Raw genomic sequence first — 19,017 nt, 5'->3', positions numbered from 1 at the left:
ATTCTTTGGCGAAAAAAGCACACACAAATGAGACAAATCAAATGAATTGTTTACACACAATAGAAGTGTCTTGGATGTTTGAGCTCCCATTGAAGTATTAGATTTTTGATTGTAGACTTTAACTCTGATTTTCAACACTGTTGAGATCTCTCCTGAAACTCATACCCTGAAACTCATACACTGAAGATATTACTAGTGTCTGTCTCTCTTGGTATTGGTATTGGATTTTCCCACTTGGTATTTTCGTTTATACTTTAAAAGGTTTTACACATTTTACAAAAATCATGAGACACTTTGAAACATCTGTTTAAAATAATTTACATGTAATAAAAAATCCAGTCATCAGTGACGAAATAAAAAAATGTTGTGCTAGATGCAGCACTTACGCAGCTAGGTGTCAGTATAAATCCGTTTTTATTTTCCACCTGTCAGTAAAAGCTCTCTCTCTCTCTCTCTCTCTCTCTCTCTCTCTCTCTCTCTCTCTCTCTTCTTCCTATGGTATTGCTGATATATGTGACATACATATCAATGTAAATTTAAACACACAAAGGACTTGTCCTTACATAGAAAAAAGCGACAACATTGCACAAACTAAAGAAGATGTTCGGGTGAACGTTTCTCATCTACTGGTGAATTGCTTGAATCAAGCTGTGATTGGTCTGTTATTTCTATCACTGTGAAAATTGTTCAAAACGGCCCTCTGTCGTGTAAAATAATGTCCTTTATATCCAATGAGGACCATATGATTGCTTTCACAAAACATTTTATAATCCAGGGTTTATAAATCGATATGACAGGATCAAATACATATAATGCATAAAAAGATGAGTGAAATTCCTTGGCCAGAAGGAGCGTGTAAATTAAGCACTAGATTTAAATATATTTCTGTGGATTGAAAGTCACTGTTCGCATAGATGTCCACAAGCACTTACATGTGATTTGGTTGCATATTGAAGTTTCAAATCCCCAGCAGGCCCTTTGCAAACCCAATAGATAATTAAAAGACTGAAAAATCCATTGGACGTGATTCTATGTCAAAGCCAGCAGCTCTGTACCCGCTCTGAAGAGCTCTTGTTTTATTCTCTCTCCAAATGTACATTACCCTCCAGTGCAGCCCTACAGCGCTACGGATGAAATTAGGTTGAGCAAAACTAATGACGGCTGGATGAACCCAACCTCTTATTCTCATTTATGGTTTCATCAGAATCCAAACCATGATTGATGCTTGGCCAGTTCCACATTTCTTCTGGCTACATGCAGAGAAGCTCGTGTTTGTCTCACCTGAATGGCTGAGTGATGGAATATGTGTGATTACCTATGATCTGTGTTAGTCAAAATGAGCCCTGCAAACTTGGCACACATAATAGTTGAAAGACGAATGGGTGAAAGCCCCGTGCTGCTGTGATGTGTGAATTGATTTTGTTTTATTTACTTTTTGGACTCATAGATTATTGTTTAAAAACTAAAAGAAGAAGGCAAAAAAACATTTCCTTGCAGAAATAAAAAAGCATGGCATAGGGGGTGGTTTGCTGGTCTTATCTGATTCAAACTGGTTTAGCTCAGATGAAATAATAAAGATTATTATATAAAGATATGATATAAAAATATACAATAGAACAACTTTGCATTTATCTCATCTATTTTATTTACTTATTGTTTATTATTTGTTTTTCTCTTTTTTATCTGTTATCCATATAGAAGAAAAACTAAACATTTAGTGTGAAAAAAATATGTCTTTACATTTACAACACAAATGAAAAAAAAAGAATTATTACTTAAACGGAGGATTTAAAGATCCAGTATAGGTGAACATTATTATTAAATTATTCAGATCATGACTAGATTTTTGCATATTCTTAAAAATAAAGTCTTAAAAGGGTTATTCGCAGCGATGCTATAAAACATTTTTGGTTCTAAAAAAAACTTTTCTTTCTTTTATGGTCTATAACCATTTTCCAATATTAAGAATCTTTTGTGCAACAGAAGGGTTTGTGGAAGTTCTGTGGAGGTTCATGGAACAGCCAAATATATTAAGGGTGCATTTTATGTCAAAAATGTGAGTAGCATTTGCAAAATTTACCATCAAGATGCTTTGGTGTTGTGGATGGTTGCCAGGGTGTTGCTATGTGGTTGCTAGGTTTTGAATTTTTGAATGCATTGCTGTGTCCTTGCTAATTCAGGTAGCTCTTGTGATTGTTACTCATATCTTAAGTCACTGCCAGCTATGATCCAAAATCTGATCACTTAAAAAATAATAGCCACTAAATTCATCTTTATGCTGCTGATTGTATGTGGGAGGCTGGGCTTAGCTGCTCTAATAGATTTGAATAAAGAAGAAAGACATTTCCCATGGCAACTTATTCCTTACTTAGCTCTTTTGATCTCAATATATACAGTATGCAGCCTACATCTCTAATGAAATCTCATTATTAGTATATTAACCAAAGATAATCTGTTCCACGTCTTTGGAATTAAAGAACGAAGTCAAGTCCTAAATGTTTTATGGCAAAAACCGGCTCAATAAGTGGTCAGAGAGTGCCATCTCTCCTCACCTTCATACCTCTCTCCGCTGTTTCACGAGCATCACCTGCCATCTAGTGTCACTGCAAGCGAGTATTACTGAAATACAAACACAGAAGGTTTTGTACATTATAATCCAGAACAGATGGATAGATTTGCACCTCATCATGCATCTGAAATATGCGCTTTCGGATTTTAAGGTTTAATGCACAATCTGCACTCACCTTTGTTAACTCCTGACTGAGGTCAGACACGCTTTAATAAATTCCCCCGAATGAAAGCAGCAGATAGGCTGAGCCAAATAAACCTCATCAACATTCAGCGCGGTGGAAAGAACAGAGCCATGGGATCTGCCCTCTGCCGTCTACGTGGGCCGAAGCACATATGAGTTTACGGGACAGTAATTAGAGTGGAACGGGCAGTGGTGTCTACCTTTAGTAATTAAGTGTGGAGAGCCTGCAGATGTCACTCAAGAAACTTATGTATGGGGTGAAATTCACTCGATATTTTAGCCATATGTGTGAATTATGGATGTCCTTGGGTGGCAGATGTGAAAACCTCATCTCAACACACCGTATGCGCATGTGCATTTCATTTTCATGCTTGAAGAGTCAACTCTATTTATAACGTTTGCATTACTTTTAAAGTTAAGTTCTGTAGAGGAAGGCAAATGAATGTTGCATAATAATGTTCATGTTTCTGTAGCTCAGTGGGTATTGTGTTAAAACGGTCATGGGCTTAAGTTAACATATCGAAAATATGTATACCTTGAATTTGAATAAATGTGCTTTGGATAAAAGTGTCTGTTAAGTACGTAAATGTAATCATAATAAGATGAATAATTATTCAATCACAGTGTGGATTAAATAAATAAAATGTATTAATAGATCAATTATCATAATGAAGATATGTTGTGAAAAGAAATCTAAATGAGTTTCTGCTCTCTTACATGTGAATGCTGAAGCATACTAACAATAAATTAAAAGGTATATATTCTGTAATATTTGATATTTGAATTCACCAAGTCAACGCCCTCCGATCAAAAGATTTTCAGGATCATATAAAAAAACAAATTCCAACTTTTCATTAATAGAATAATTCACTCGCCACAATACTAGATGTCGCTGTTAGTTTTGATTTGTCCGAATCAAAATGTCCTTTTTGAGCCGCCGTAGGTAGTTTATATTACGCATTTCCGCGGAAGTCCCGCCCCTTTTCCCCCCTCGCTCGCAGGCTGTGTAAGTGTTAGCAATTTAGCTCCGTTAAATAAATCCATTTAAATCTTCATCAATCGTTCATCGTACACGTTTCAAACGCATAACGTGTCGAATAATAAGTGTAAATGTGCCATTAAGCCAATTATTTGTTGGAACCAATGTTGGATAATGTTATAATAAAGTGTGTTTTGCCGTATTACAGGGTGCAGTTGCAGCTGTGACAGAATGGTGAGAATCTGTTTCTATTCGCATTCGTGCTATTTTATAAACAAATAAACCTCAACTTCATTTTATTTTTGGTGTTGTGTTGTTCCCATGTTTGTCATGTGTTTTACTAAATTACGCTTTATAAAGTTGAGGACAAGGACGGCTAATGCTGCTATAGCCCGCGGCTTTGCTAACATTTTTTAACTGCAGGTTGTGCTGTTTTGTGTCTTAACGGGTTGCGTCACATAAGAATTGTAGATAAACTATAAAAATGTTAATACTATACTACCATTATGCACGACTTCTCATCTTCTGTTGTGATCTAACTAATGGCATCCATGGGATCTCCAAGCATGTGTGTTTGAATGTAGGCGTTTGCGCTTGGAATTCTTTTGAATATATCGCATTTTATGCTTTCTTGGATTAATTATGTTAAGAGTTTCTATAAACTTATGTATTGTGTCTCATGTATGCGTGTGATTTGATGTTTCTCATTCATATGCTCTTTATCTTTATAGCCACGCAAAATTGAAGAAATCAAAGATTTCCTGCTTACAGCAAGGAGGAAGGATGCCAAGTGTAAGTTGAGTTTTAAATGATTATATAACATCCCTATATAATAGGGTTAATGGTTTTGGGTGGTTGTCATAGATGTAGTGATGTCGTCTGATATGAATGATGCTTTATAAAAGTGCAACTGATGAGCTGTCAGAAATGTCAATATTTGACACTTTGACAAACTTTTGCTAGTTACAGATATAATTTAGTGATGCGTTTACTTGTTTCGGTATATCCCTGCTGTAGTATTTAATGAAATGTCAGTTGTATTGATTGTATGTTCATGATTCTTAATCTAACCAGCTGTCAAGATCAAGAAGAACAAGGACAATGTGAAGTTCAAGGTGCGCTGCAGCAGGTACCTGTACACATTGGTCATCACAGACAAAGAGAAGGCTGAGAAACTCAAGCAGTCCCTGCCACCTGGTGAGAGCCCACAAACGCTATAAACTTTAAACTGAACATTAGAGCATGTTGGAATCTGCACAAAGATGTTGCCTATGTAATATTGTTGTTTCAAGGTTAATAACAAATCTTAGCTCAGTGTTTAAATATTGTGTTTAGCACTTTTGCCTCAGAAATGAATTTATCATTGACCTAAGAGTTGAATTAGCAGTACATTTATACATTTGAGAAGTGTGCAAGTGGTCCAAGCACGTTGGGCCTGATCTTTGCCCTCTGTGAATTTTCCCACTTGCTAGAGAAATAATGAGCCGAATGTGGAGTTTTGCATCTCTTTGAAACTTCAGTTCTATTGGTTCACTGACACTTACATATTGATGTGTGCGTGTCTGCTTTAAGGCATTCCTGAAATGTTTGTGTTAGTATAGGCATTGTAATGTTAAATCTCTTAATTAATTTAAGATTTAAAATTTATTGCGCCTGTTTTTCCTCTGTTTCAGGTCTGGCTGTGAAAGAGCTGAAGTAGATGTTTCTCTTGTACAAAATGTTGTAATAAAATTGGGAAAATCAACACTTTGTTACGACAATTGTTCTTGTCTCTCATATAAGCTAATGTTAATGGAGGATTTTGGTTTTGAATTGGTTTATTACACTATTAGAGGTAAATGCAATGTATTGCACTACACTACACACTTATATTAATAGAGCCCCATACAATTAGGTCGGTTTCTTTTAAAGAGATGCTCATTTTAACGATGTTACCCTAAAGACCAGAACATGAAGTATGCTCACTTTTTACTTGCACTACGTTATAAATTAAACTAAAAGCGTATGAGCATGTATTTTCCCCTCATATTCACATTTTAGAATATGTTTGGATTCCTGAAAGTTTGGGAACCCCTGAATAACAACATTAATTGTATCATAATGATTGATTTCCAAATAAAAGGTGCTTTGTGTTAAATATTGCACTTTTATATAAGCTAAGGTAGATTTCTGACGGGAAAGAGGAAGTTCGATCATGCCACCCCTATACTGAGATCCCTTCACTGTAGTGGTGGCGAGATGAATCCTCGTGAAGCTTTTTAGCCAAGTGCTTCACAAAAGGGTTCATTTCTCGAGGCTTCATTTGCTCACAATACCATCTGGTGGCCAAAGAGGGTACAACAAGCAGATACATTACTGATGTGGTCTGTGATGCACTGTATTTTGCGCCAGTTTAGGCTAAGAAATAACGGTGAAGAAAAAAAAATCAATTTCCACATAGACTAATCTATTTATATGAATATAATGTGTATTTTCTGGCGGTATATAATATAATTATTGTATAACATAACTGTAATTAACTTATTGGCTTGAAATAAATGTGTGTAAGTCAATTATTTGGTCATAATAGGCAGAAGGGGCAATATTATTCTAAAACTGGAAAGTGTCTGGGTTTAACTGGGCAGAGGGCAGTGAATGTGCTTGTGGTTTATATAGCTGTAAAAATGTTGCGGCAAGATTCGAACCGCTTACTGAACCACTCAGGCGGAAGCGAGGCTTCAGACGTCATCTATGACGTCATTGGTCTAAAGCGATTCAAGCCTCGATACGCGCTTCACTGAAAGCTTCCAGGATTTCTCGACACACGCTCCGAAGCCTCGGCTCAGAACGTAACATCACTACTTCACTGGCTCCCTATATATTTTAGAATTGAGTAAAAAATCTTACTATTAGTCTATAACCGGTTTTTATTTCTCAGTATTATTGCACATGTACAGCACTTTGGTCGGCCCGTGGCCGTTTTTAATTGTGCTATATAAATAAACGAACTTTTTAAAAAGGTCCCACAACAACAGTGATGCCATAGAACTATTTTTGCTCTTCACCATACACTCAAAGGTTTTTATAAGAGGAGTTTTTGGAAGGTAAAAACGCCTTTTCCAGCGAAGCACCTCTTAAAGCTTCAGTTTACACTTCATCTGATACATTTTTTAATTCAAACTGATCTTACGTTACGTGCTGATTCGATGTTGGTTGGAGCTTACATGAGCTGTCCACCAGAGGGCAGCATTGCGTCAGTTTTTATGCATGAACGTCTCAATTTAACACTTATGTGTGTTTCGTTTAAAACTAGTCTTTTATTCCATTTTCCAGTTAACCTCAGTGGCAAGGCTGTTTTAAATCAACACCGAATCTCTTTCCTTATACTGTTAGGCCGCCGCCAAAAACAATACCAATGGAAGTGGCTCTGTCTTACCATTTAAGCGCGCTCCCGAGTTCTCTCTCATTTGACGGACTTCTCGGCGACGCGCAGGAATGGCAGCGGCGGACGGGTCGGCACGAGACCAGGATTTAATGCAGTAATTTCACGTTTCCGTTCATTTCTATGGGCTGCTCTGTGGGGAAAACATTTTGTTACCTTCGTACGTACCTTCTCAGCACTTTTGTGTCTGTCATAAATCCTCGTGAGGTCTAAACGCATGGCTTTTGTTTGAGAACAGTGTGAACGGGATAGAAACACCCAATTTTCGGACCGTCTTTATCTGGGAAAGAAAGTGATTTATTCATCTCTGTTTGGGACACGTACAGTGTCTGGATAATGTCTTCTGCTCGGGTCGATTATATCGCTCCATGGTGGACTTACTGGCTCAATCAGTTTCCTCATGTGAATTTGAGGTTTCAGTCTCTGGATCACACGTTTAAACCGCAGGACGAGAACTACCAGCAGGTCAGTATTCGACTTCATACCTTTCACTGAGCTATCGTGGTAATACGCATTGCACTTGATTCTTCTGAGCTCTGATAAAGTTAAATGACCTAGAAAGTAACTAATGAATGTGACGTCCTTATTGAATGATATTTCAGAAGTCTTCCGTGTTGTTCAACGATGTTTTCACATTGTATTCCCTATCTTAAATCTTAAATGACGCAATCCAAATGCACGGTTTTTATGATTGTGTCGGTTTGTGAATGTGTTTATTGCATGATCTGTCTTGCTCTAATATAGAAGTAACATTACTGCCTCGTGTGGTGAAAACGTTTTAAAAGATTTATCTACAGTGTTCAAAACTTTGTGAAGTTAACAAGTTTATTTCGAAATGACTATCGGTTTATTGCATGCACAGCACTGACGTTTTGATCGGGGTCCTCCTGTGATGAAGCCCATGTGACAGCAAACCAAAAGGAAATCGAGCTCAACAGAACATGAATGTTAAATTGCCAAAATTCAAGTGGTTATTTGCGGGATTTCCTTCTAAAATGGCTGATTTGATGATTTGGATTAGATTCGATTGATTTGGCTCTCAGGTAACACTGGTACAATTGTTTCTTGAATGCACTGCAAGTTGATTTAGATAAATGCATCTGCCAAATTCATAGAATTCCTTCATCGCAAGATGAAAAACACCAATATCTTGCCCACATGGTCCAAAAGTTGTCCAGTACTGATTCTTCATGGTCATTGAAGCCTGAAAACCACTACCACAACCTAAACCATTTTAAACAGAACTGACTTTGTATAGCTGTTAAAACATGTTTTCCAGACTAAAAGTTGTTTAAATCCCATATACACCTTCACTTGTGCCTGCGCTGATGTGTTATTCCACTGAGCTGTATCAGCGTCCAGTGCATTAGAGATTGAATGGGACGGGCAGGGGTTGGTAGGGGGTGCAGAGTGCTCATTTCTGTCTGTTTCCATCAAGGCAGATGGTCTAGAAGGCAGAGCTGACAGAGCGAGATCAGGTGCGTCCTCCGCAATATCTGAATCGACACGGGCCGTTTACAGATGGCCTCGGGGATTACACTTCACGATCCATTTTCCCCTGTTTGTGAATCTAAACGCTTAGCTGACGCTGCTTTTCGATTCCTAATATAGAGAGAAATGATCTCTGTGCACTGGAGGGGTTTTGGGACGGGCCTGGGGTGATGGTGAATATGAGCTCTGTGCAAAGCCGACAGACCGCTGCTTTCGGTCTAATTAAGTTTATTATGAGCACTGGGCTGGTAATATGTTTTTAATAAAGATCCAATGTTTAATGTTGTTTTTTTGTGTGAAGAATTTGCTAGCTTTCTATTCTGTTAATGTACCATTTTTGTGCCAAAACAAACAAATGCTTTTTAAATTTGGCAGATGCTTATATCCAAAGCAACTTGCAGCGCATTCAAAGTATACATTTTTTCCAGTGTGTGTATTTCCTGGAAATTAAACCCGTGACGTGTTTGCTGCCGAGATACCAGTTGAGCTTCAGGAACAAATGCTGACTGGTTCCCAAACGAAGTCATATTCCAAGGACTTTCCCAATGGTCACACTGAATTGACTAAATCTCTTATAATAATTTGTAGACGGTATTTTAGTAAGTAGACACATTTTTCTCAATGTTTAGACCTGGTACCCCAGTGAGTAAAATGAGTGTGCCCATGTCGAGAGAGACCCAATCGGCATGCGTTCTTCAGGCTATGCCTGAGCGAATACAAGTTTGTGCATTAGATGGGTCACAGGGCATCCGTCCATATGATTCACCCACTTCCTACTGGACTGAATTGCTAGCAGCTGTTTTTTTACCCAAATCCCAGGCAGAGGATGCATCTGTTTGGTTCACACGGCTTGTGTCACAGACTGTTATGTTTACTTGCAGTTGTTGACTGTAATGCCAGTGGTACCAAACCACAATGCCACAAAGCTAGAGTGTTATGGGTTGTTGCCAAGGTATTCCTTTGCAGTTGCTATGATGTCTGGTTGAGTGAATGAATTTTAGTGTTTTGCTGTGTAGTTACTGGGGTGTTAAAGGAACAGTTCACCCAAGAATGAAAATTCTGTCTTCATTTACTCACCCTCCAGTTGTTGCAAATCTCTATAAATTTCTTTGTTCTGAATAATTCAGGGAAAGATATTTGGAAGAATGCTTGTAACCGAACGGTTCTTGACTAACATAGTAGGAAAAATAGCTTTATAAATTTCTTTGTTCTGTTTAATACGACAGAAGATATTTTGAAGAATGTAGGAATTCGGAGTTCTGGGGCACTTTTGACTACCATTGTCATTTTTCCTACTATTGTTGTCAATGGTGGCCAAGAACTGTTTGCTTACAAGCATTCTTGCAAATATTTTTCTGTGTTTATCAGAACAAAGAACTTTATTCAGATTTGGAACAACTCGAGGGTCAATCATTCCGCTGATATTCTTCAGAACGGAGGATGTAGAATAGCATCAAATTCGAGAACGTGATCTCAGTTCATCCGACTCGGACAAAACATAAACATTTAATTGAGAAAACATGCAGACATCTGGAGTCATAAGGGATCTGTTATGTCTGAGCCGCCTCTGTAACACATTTCCATCCCGGTGGCTGTAAAACATCCAGTTTTGTACATCTCCATATTTATTGTCTTTTTCCACTTTGTTTTTTTCTGTGCATCTGTGTTGGCTTTGTTTCCCATCGCGTCTCTCTTTCTCTCTGTTTTTCTAATTCACCCTCCCTCCTCATCTTGTTTCTTTTTATAGACCAAACAGGCCTCTTTACATCCCCTGTAAATACATGAAGTGGAAGGAGCCGTTTAATGGCCAGCGTTTTGTGAATCAGCTTTTTTAGAATCATGAGCATCAAGTGAAAAAGGAATTTAAATTTAGGCCAATCTAGAAAGCACTGAGTCATTGCTGGATCTGTGCTTTTAATGTTTTGCACCTCAGCCAATCAATTTAGTGATTACTCAAAAATGAAAACGCTTGCTTTTTTGTTATAAAGCAATGTTTCAATAAAGGCCAAAACTGACTGTGAGTCATATGTCCTGTGGGAATGTATTAAATATCAAATGCCTTATGATTTTATTTGAGCAAATATATCTGGAATTTACCCTGTGCTTCTATTGTTCATTTCTGTCAGAAGTGTCTTTAACATTTCGGCTCGGCACCCAAAATGCCAAGAATGCATCTAAATATTCTGTACAAGTTTTAAATGTTGAATATTCATCTCAAACGACGAATAAAATGACAATGCTTGTACTAAGTTTTAGTTACACGTCAGAAGACCACAGTTTGCTTTACAACAACATTAATGCCGTGATTACTTAAAGGTCCAGTGTATGAAATTTAGCGACATCTAGCGGTAAGGCAATTGCAACCAACGACTCCACCCCTCCTTTTCGAAGCACTACGGAGACTGACACAACAAGATACATTGCTGCACCCACAGAATAACCTGGGTTTTGCCGTGCAGGCCCACGCTCGAATGCACCAACGGAAACGTATGCCAATAATTTCTGTGTTAATGTAAAATCTTTTAATTAAAACCATCCACAACTCAAAGGCTACAAATAGCAATCCTTATCGCAACTGTCATTTTTATTACACTTCTATTCAGTGACGTGCACTACCGCCGCCGCCGGTGGAAGTTCACCACCGTCATGGCACTTTACCACCGCGGTGGTGCGGTTGTCACGGCCACCGTCACAGCCCTACTGTGAAGTCACAATTATGCATGTTATTAGGATGCACCGATACCGTTTTTTAAAGACCGAGTACGAGTACCGATATTTTTTTTCTGGTACTCGCCGATACCTATAACCGATGCCTGTATAATGTACAATAATGTTAATAAACCAGTATCTTACTGGTACATTTTCTTTTTTTCTTTTTTTTTTAGGTCTACTTTAATTTAAGTACTATTTTTTTAATCAAGTTCTATTTTTTATGATAAGTAGCACAATTTTACTAGCACATTTACTTCAGTTTACTAAAGTAAACAATATACTCTGTTGTCGGATTATAAAATATTTAAAGGGGGTGGTGTGGTAAAATGTGAGTGTATTATAACATGTTCAAGTCAACCGGACGTTTATTTTGACGGGACACCGCAAAGCGCGTTTGTTTAAGTTAACCGGACTTTTATTTTGACGGATCGCCGCAAATGGTGTTTGTTTATGTGTTCGTGTCCTCGTGCAGTGAAACGCTGGCGCTGAAAGCTTCACAAGCACAATTCGTTCAGTACACGCAATCGCACCACTCTTTCACACATGGTAACGCAAAACAAGCTGAATACATATTTAAACAGTATCTGAATATTTCGTTAACTGTTACATTAGCTGTTAGCTGTTCAGCGCTAATTTCTTGTTAGGAAATGCCTGGATTCCTCGATCCCATCTGCGTTTTCCACATTGCGGAAATCATAGGGCTCTATGTATGTCACTTGAGGTATCGGTCTTTGGTATCGGTGTGTCATTACGAGTACGAGTACATGAGCTTGGTATCTGGCCGATACCGATACTGGTATCGGTATCGGTGCATCCCTACATATTATATTGCATTTCTGTCAATAGATCCTCCAAAAAATGACACGCAGCACCTTTAAGGATTTTTCATTCCTCAGTTGACTTTTTGCAGTAGAAATTATGTTGAGAGAAAAGATGATTGTCAGTTTGTGGTATTCGGGTCAGAAATGTTAGGAAGGGAGGGGGGCATGGGTGTCAGTGAATAGTGTTTTTGTGCTGTTCCTCAAACCCTGCCTGTCATAGTCATCCTTTCTTTGTATCGGTCTCTGATCGAGATCAGTGGCCAGATGATGACCTAGATGCTTAGAAGTTATTGGCTAATCATAAGATCCTGACTGCAAGTGTTTTAATGTCATGTCTTTGAGATGTGTTGTGCATGTTAATCGATGTTAGTTTCATTTCTTCTAAACGGATTCGATTTCATAAGGTTTGTATTCCATCAGATAGGATTGAGTTGCCTCACAGTGTGTAACACATGTGAAGGATTTGACTCGTTGTAGGAGGATGCTGTTGTTTCATTTCACACTCCCAGTAAGAGCTTACTGGAAATGGGAAGTGACCTCTTTCTTTAGACAGTCTGTGTCTGACTAAACTGTAAAATAAACACAAACAAAATATATTTGTACACGGATGTAAGGAAAATAAAAAGGGGAGACTGGGGCTGGTTGTCACAAATGTGATTTTGACATTTGATATAAATCATATTTTTCCCATGTTAACTTTTTCATGTTTTCTGTTTGATAACCTCTGTTTTTTAATTGTTGAAATGTTGGTTAAAAGACCTCTTACTGGCTGATTCCATTGTGACAACTTGCCCCATATAGTGACGATTCCTGAAATGTTGAATAACCTTCTTGTTGCCGAGACTTTAAAGCATGTGCCTGTACAGAAATTGTTTATTTGTATGTATAAAATTCAAATACTGTATGACATCTTTATTTTCTCCTTCCTGTTTCCCCCTTCAAGAAGAGCAGGTCATTTGGGTGAAGTTAACGTTCTCTCAGCTGTGAGGGTGGGGGGGAGGTTCATCCAAGTGCACTGTGTTGGAAAAGCCCCCCGAGGTTCCCTCCCCAACCCCTCATTCCCTTTCAAAGACAGGCAAGAGTGAGCGTGACGGCTCCGTTGAGATTTGAAGAGGTTCTTCCTAAAGTCTTGCCGCTGCTTTTCTGTAAAACACCAGTTGTAGCAGCTCTTGGGTTTTTTTATGAACCAGCACTGAAGTTCATTTATATTGATATTGTTCACTGGCACTGTTTGGAAACCCTTGGAAAAAAACATTATATTGAATTAGCATACATATGAAGTGCTTTCATATTTTCACTGACTGCATTTCTCACAGTTCTTAATACATAAAGGTGTATAGACCCAGATTTCTCAAAAGAAATATGCAATTCTTTACCTTTCATAGCACATGAGAATGAAGTTGTAGATGTGATCATAAGATTGATGATGTCAATATGGCATGTTATTCACTCCTTTGAGTGCATTTCTTTCCCAGAGAACACAGCTGTTCTCCACCTGCTGTGACCATCATTACATAGCTAAAGTTTGGCTCGGAACTTCCAATAAAAGCAATCTTGCCACTATTGGGTGAATCCCATTTTGCATACTTTTGCCAAATACAGAAATTCATGAAAATGGGTGTCACATTAGCCCTTTTGGGCATGTTGGAAGACAAGACGTGCCGCTGCATTCTGAACCAGCTGGAGTGGTTTGATAGCCTTTGCAGGAAGACCAGCAAGGAGAGCATTGCAGTAGTCCAATCTTGAGATTACCAGGGCCTGGACAAGGAGTTGTGCCGCATGCTCAGTGAGATAGGGTCTATTTTTATTTTTTTTTACATATTTGGCAGACGCTTTTATCCAAAGCGACTTACATAATTTTCTCTCCATGCTTGTAGGGCTTTGCAATTAATCGAAAATTAATTGTAATCGTCAATTTTGGCCATCAACAATTACAAATGTGCCACATTTCATTTTGCAAGGATCCTCTCTTTTCTTGTGGTATGAATCCACAGCGCACCCCTTTCCTTTACAGTGGTTCAGCTGTGCTATTTCTTTACATTTATTTTTCAGTTGAATTCACAGTTTAAAAGCAAAGTTATTTATTTTCTATGTTGTTTTAAAAGTTAATGAGTAATCGTGTTAAATAATCGGGATCTCAATATTGGCCAAAATAATCGTGAATATGTTTTTTGTCATAATCGAGCAGCCCTACATGCTTGTCAATGTCACGGTAAAATCATAACAGAAAAAAATAAAGAGTGGAATAAAAAACAGAATGAACAAATAGACACTTACCACAAAACCTACCTAAATTTTAGTTTTATTGGAGATCAATCTCAATTGCGATCACTAATGTTATGATAGCATACAGCCGCAGAAAAATTAAGAGACAATTTTAAAGTTATTTTTTTTACTATTTGTGTGTTTTGGTAAAATCATTTTGTGAACTACTAACAACATTTCTCCGAAATTTCAAATAAAAATAGTGTTTGATTGCATTTATTTTCATAAAATGAAAACTGGAGAAACATGTCAAAATAACAGAAACGAGGCTCTGCATTTCTTCTGACCTCAAATACTGCAAAGAAAACAAGTTCACATTCACGTTTAGCAATACAACAGTCATATTTCTACATGTTTTCAAGAAAAGTTCAAAAATATTTTTTCTATGATGACCTTGATTTCATGTCTTGTCATGCTGTCGTCTTTCACATTGCTGTTGGATGACTTTGTCACTCCTGAGGTTTGATTTTACTGAAATTCAACAGACACCGGACTGGAACGGCCACAATACATCTAGAAATGCTGATTGAATGAAAATTTGGAATGGCCTCTTAATTTTCCGTGGCTTTTTATATTACAAATGTTGTGTATGGGGTGAGGGTTGCTGAATGTACATGTATATACAGTAGGTTGGGAACCTGCTTTAGATGTTTTATTATAGACGGTTATATCACTTACTCAAACAAGCTGATCATGTAAACTGAAACACTATCATGTCGGTTTACATTCTTGCATATTGCTGCCTTATAGAATTTCTGGAAATGAGGCTACTTGCACTTGTAATATTCTGTCTGGGCCTGCAGTAAGAATCTCAAACTCTGGTGTTTGTCTCTGTGTAGAGATCTTCCCTCGGGCAGTAAACAGTATTTGACTCTGCTCTGTTTGTTTCTCAAAGCGTAAAGGCTTTATCTGTGGCTGCTCATTCACATCTAGTTTTATAACAAGCCTGTTTGTGGCGACTGTGTTATTGGGGCTTGTGAAGCATTGTTTTTCCAGGCCTCAAGCCTGCAAAGCACAGGTTGATCTGTATGTCAATGACCCCGGAGGAAATATTGTGTATTGTGGATGCACTAGCAAGTAAGCCAAAGAACAGCACAGAATACTTAGTTGACTCCTATTTAAGGGTGTCCAGAGGGCAGACACTTAAGATTAAAGTAGAGAGCTGCATGGGGAGGAGAGTCTGGAAGTTTATATAGTGATCATTTTCTATTATTATGATTTTCTGTGTGTCCTTTTTGTTTATTTAGTTGATATTATTTTTTTGTTGTTGTTGTATATATTTGTTTTTGTTTTTTGCCTTTACTTGTGGTATCATCTGAACGGTCTGGAGCAGTTGTGGATTTATATGTATATTGCATTGTGTTCTTTAATGGGTTCAATTTGATGTCTTCCCAATTGCTCTATTTGTATTTGTTTGATGTTTCTGTGGATGTGAAATCAATTTAAAAAAAAAAATTTTTTTTAAAGAACAGCACAGAGCTGTTTACTGAATCGCTGAACTGTTTGTGTTGAACAGTGAAAAACGTTTGTGCATAATCTGAACGACTTGTGCTGCACAAAATCGTTTTGACATTGGATTCTTGTATCGGTTTCCAAACAGAAAACTAAGTGAGATGCATTTTAGTTTTTTTTTTCTGGCCATTGTAAGTGCAAAAAATAAGTTTGTTCATTCTTTATGTGAATTTTAGTAACTTCATTTATAAGGCATTATAAACTTTTATCAAATCACAAAGCGTAAGCGTAAGTTTACTGATTTCTTGAATTGTATGTATATTGACTTTGTAGTTTGATCTTTAATGTAATAATGTTTTAAAATGTTATCTCTCGAAATTTGTCATATATTTTTTTTAAGTGAAACTTTTTTATTTATTTTAATTTTTACAGCCTTATTCTACAGAGTTAATGTAAACTATTATTACCTTTATATTTTCTGAACTGTTAGTGTTCTCGCCTGTTCAAAACTTGCAGACACATTGCTAGGATATTGTGGTTTGTTTTCCGGGAGTTGACAAGATGTTTGGAGTAGTTTTTTGCATGTTTTTGAGTGTTACGCAAGATGTTCCAGATGTTTAGTTAATGATCTTTGATAAATGGCCCAAGTCGTGATATTGTGGTCCCCTTTACAATACAAGTCCAATGGATTTATGCACTCGTTTATTATCTGTCTGGCAATGAAGTAACTCAAATTGCTTAGACCTCCAAGACTCCTCATAAAGTCACATTTTAAGGTATAATCTCTGTAGCACAAAACCTAATGTTTTGGTAAAGTATGTTCAAAACTCCGAGTATGAACAATAGAAATGTTTACCTCAGCAAGTGCCACTAAATCTCCATTCAGGAGTCTTGTGAGAGAGAGAATGCTAAACGTATATACAGTACAAATGTCTCTCTCATCACATGCTGAATACATGAGCAGTTTTCAGTATGTCTTTAAGGCTTCAATTAAACATTATATTGAGTAAAAAAGATGCTTAATACTTCATTTCTCAAAAAAGACAGCAGTGTTCTGTGACAGACACATGCAGTGGGTGGTTGCGGGTGATGATGGGTAGAAATTGCCTTTACGTGGGCTACTCTGTCTTTTGTCCTTTTCCTTGGAGACTTCAACGCCACTCCTTACCCATAATCCTCGGTTTGAGCCTCTTTCATCCCCGATTTGTACCCCGCCCGTTTTTTTCTTTCACACCTCCCTCCCCAACTCTGCCTCCTCTTAGCCCACCTCTTCACTCTCCTTTATTCTATCTCGCTCAGTCTCACCACCCATCCGTCTGTCTTCTTCTGACACAAGTTGGAATGAGCATCGAAAAGTATCGAGCTCCGCAGGGGTCAACATGAAATGCATTATTCACAACAATATGCGTTCAGTTTGGATTTAAAAATTGTGATTGTAATTATGGATTTTGTATAATAATTTTTGACTTGACTGTAAAATGGCTAGAAATGCAGTGGTAAACACTCGTGGAAACCCTGCGGCTCAGACCTGTGGACACACTGAAAGGCCAACAGCAGCTAATTGAAAATCAGCCCTACATTGTTACTCTCACTGGTGTGTGTGCGTGCACGCGCGTGTTAGAATAAAAAGGATTATGTATGGATCGAAATTGATTGAGAGTGTAAATAATTCTTCTTTATTGCCACCATAGAGCATAATACAGGGGTTTCATTATTCATGGGTTAATGCATCCTCTGTGTGCTTGTACGGTATTTGTGAATATGACCATTTTATGAATTGACAATTCATTATAATTATTCCATTACTTTGTTGCATGTCTGTATGTTTGTGGCAGAGAGAACATTGTCAGGGCCTGATAAGGCTGTGGCACAATTTTTGCTGTTTGTGTTTTTGGAGCAGATTCTAAATTCATTCTGAAACTATTCATTATATTCTTAATGGCCTTAGTTGTTGTGGTTTTAAATGCATCTCTCTCTGTCTCTATCTCTGTTTCTCTTTATCTCTATCTCTCTGTAGCATATGCATACAGTATAAGCAATCTTTTTCTCTGCCCTGCCTATCAGTCTTGTTTACATCATATAGCCCAGTCATTTTTCTTTCTCCATCAGTCTCTCTCTGACTCACTCTGAGCCTCTCTATCCCTGTCACTCACTGATGGCAGAATCTGTAGCTTGTCGTAGTTGGAGTTTTGTGGCTTTGAGTGGGCAGCACTTATATGAAATATTAACTCTAATAGAGAATATGTGGTTCAATATATTGAACCGTCTGTTTATTTTTTCAGTAACCTCTGTTAGCCGAGTCCAGAGGGAAATATGCAATTTATTATAGACATTATATGACACACGTCTTTCTCGGAGACAACATACTTTGTAGGAGTTCTGTGAATTAAAATGCACAAACCAGATGCGTAATACCCAGCAAATGGAGAAAAGATGGCACTTCATAGAACATTAAATTAAGTTATTATATTTTTTTACTTTTCATGTGCCCATATGGACCATTATGGATGTGCTGGTTCTAAAAGCATCTTTAAAAATGCTTTAAAAACTTTAAGAGAGACCTCACATCAAATATTGACATCTAAGCATACTGATGTGAAATTCTCCTGTAGTTCAGGGAAATCACAGGACTTGACATGGGTAATTCCAGCCATGTAGTCACATGCTGTCTCATTTGTCCCGGGCCAGGACTTGACTACAAGGGGAGAGCGAACTTGGCGGTTGCCGTAGCGATATTTATTTGTGTGTCAGGGTTTTTATTTTCTGTTGTTTCTGGCCAACAGCATTAAACATGATGCCAGTCCTTTTTCTCCCATGTTTTCACACCAACTGCCTCGCTCCTTGTGCTTATTAGCATCCCCCCAAAACACACACAAGCACACACAGATGCCTCCCTAAACCACACACCCTCTCACAGCATTTTGAAGTACCCCATCCCCGCTTATGTTACCCCCCTGTGGCAGTATCTGTCCCCTCCTCCCCCCACTTCCTCATTACTGTATCTTCATCAGCCCCCGTTGTTTGTCCTTCACAAAAGACTGCTGTGGGAATTCTCCATCCTCAGAGGTGGAGGAAGGGGTTTAGACAAAGAACTCTGTTTTTGGAGAATTTGACTGAAATTAAA

The 19,017-nt window shown here is 37.8% G+C and overlaps 1 protein-coding gene across 4 annotated transcripts in view; it reads left to right on the top strand.

The window, feature by feature from the left end:
• The first annotated feature begins 7,164 nt into the window (after positions 1–7,164).
• The window catches only part of ttyh2 (tweety family member 2), a 42,343-nt gene continuing 30,490 nt past the window's right edge, over positions 7,165–19,017 (top strand). For 2 of the 4 annotated variants that reach the window (XM_057359047.1, XM_057359045.1), the window contains exon 1: positions 7,165–7,617. In XM_057359047.1, coding sequence (XP_057215030.1) covers positions 7,489–7,617 — 129 coding nt within the window. In that variant the 5' untranslated portion in view covers positions 7,165–7,488. The remainder of the gene's footprint in view (positions 7,618–19,017) is intronic. The other 2 variants (XM_057359049.1, XM_057359048.1) reach the window with 1 other exon arrangement.

Source organism: Triplophysa rosa, linkage group LG18 (genome assembly GCF_024868665.1).
Source record: "Triplophysa rosa linkage group LG18, Trosa_1v2, whole genome shotgun sequence".
Lineage (NCBI taxonomy): Eukaryota > Metazoa > Chordata > Actinopteri > Cypriniformes > Nemacheilidae > Triplophysa > Triplophysa rosa.
This window is presented reverse-complemented; position numbering and strand designations above follow the sequence as displayed.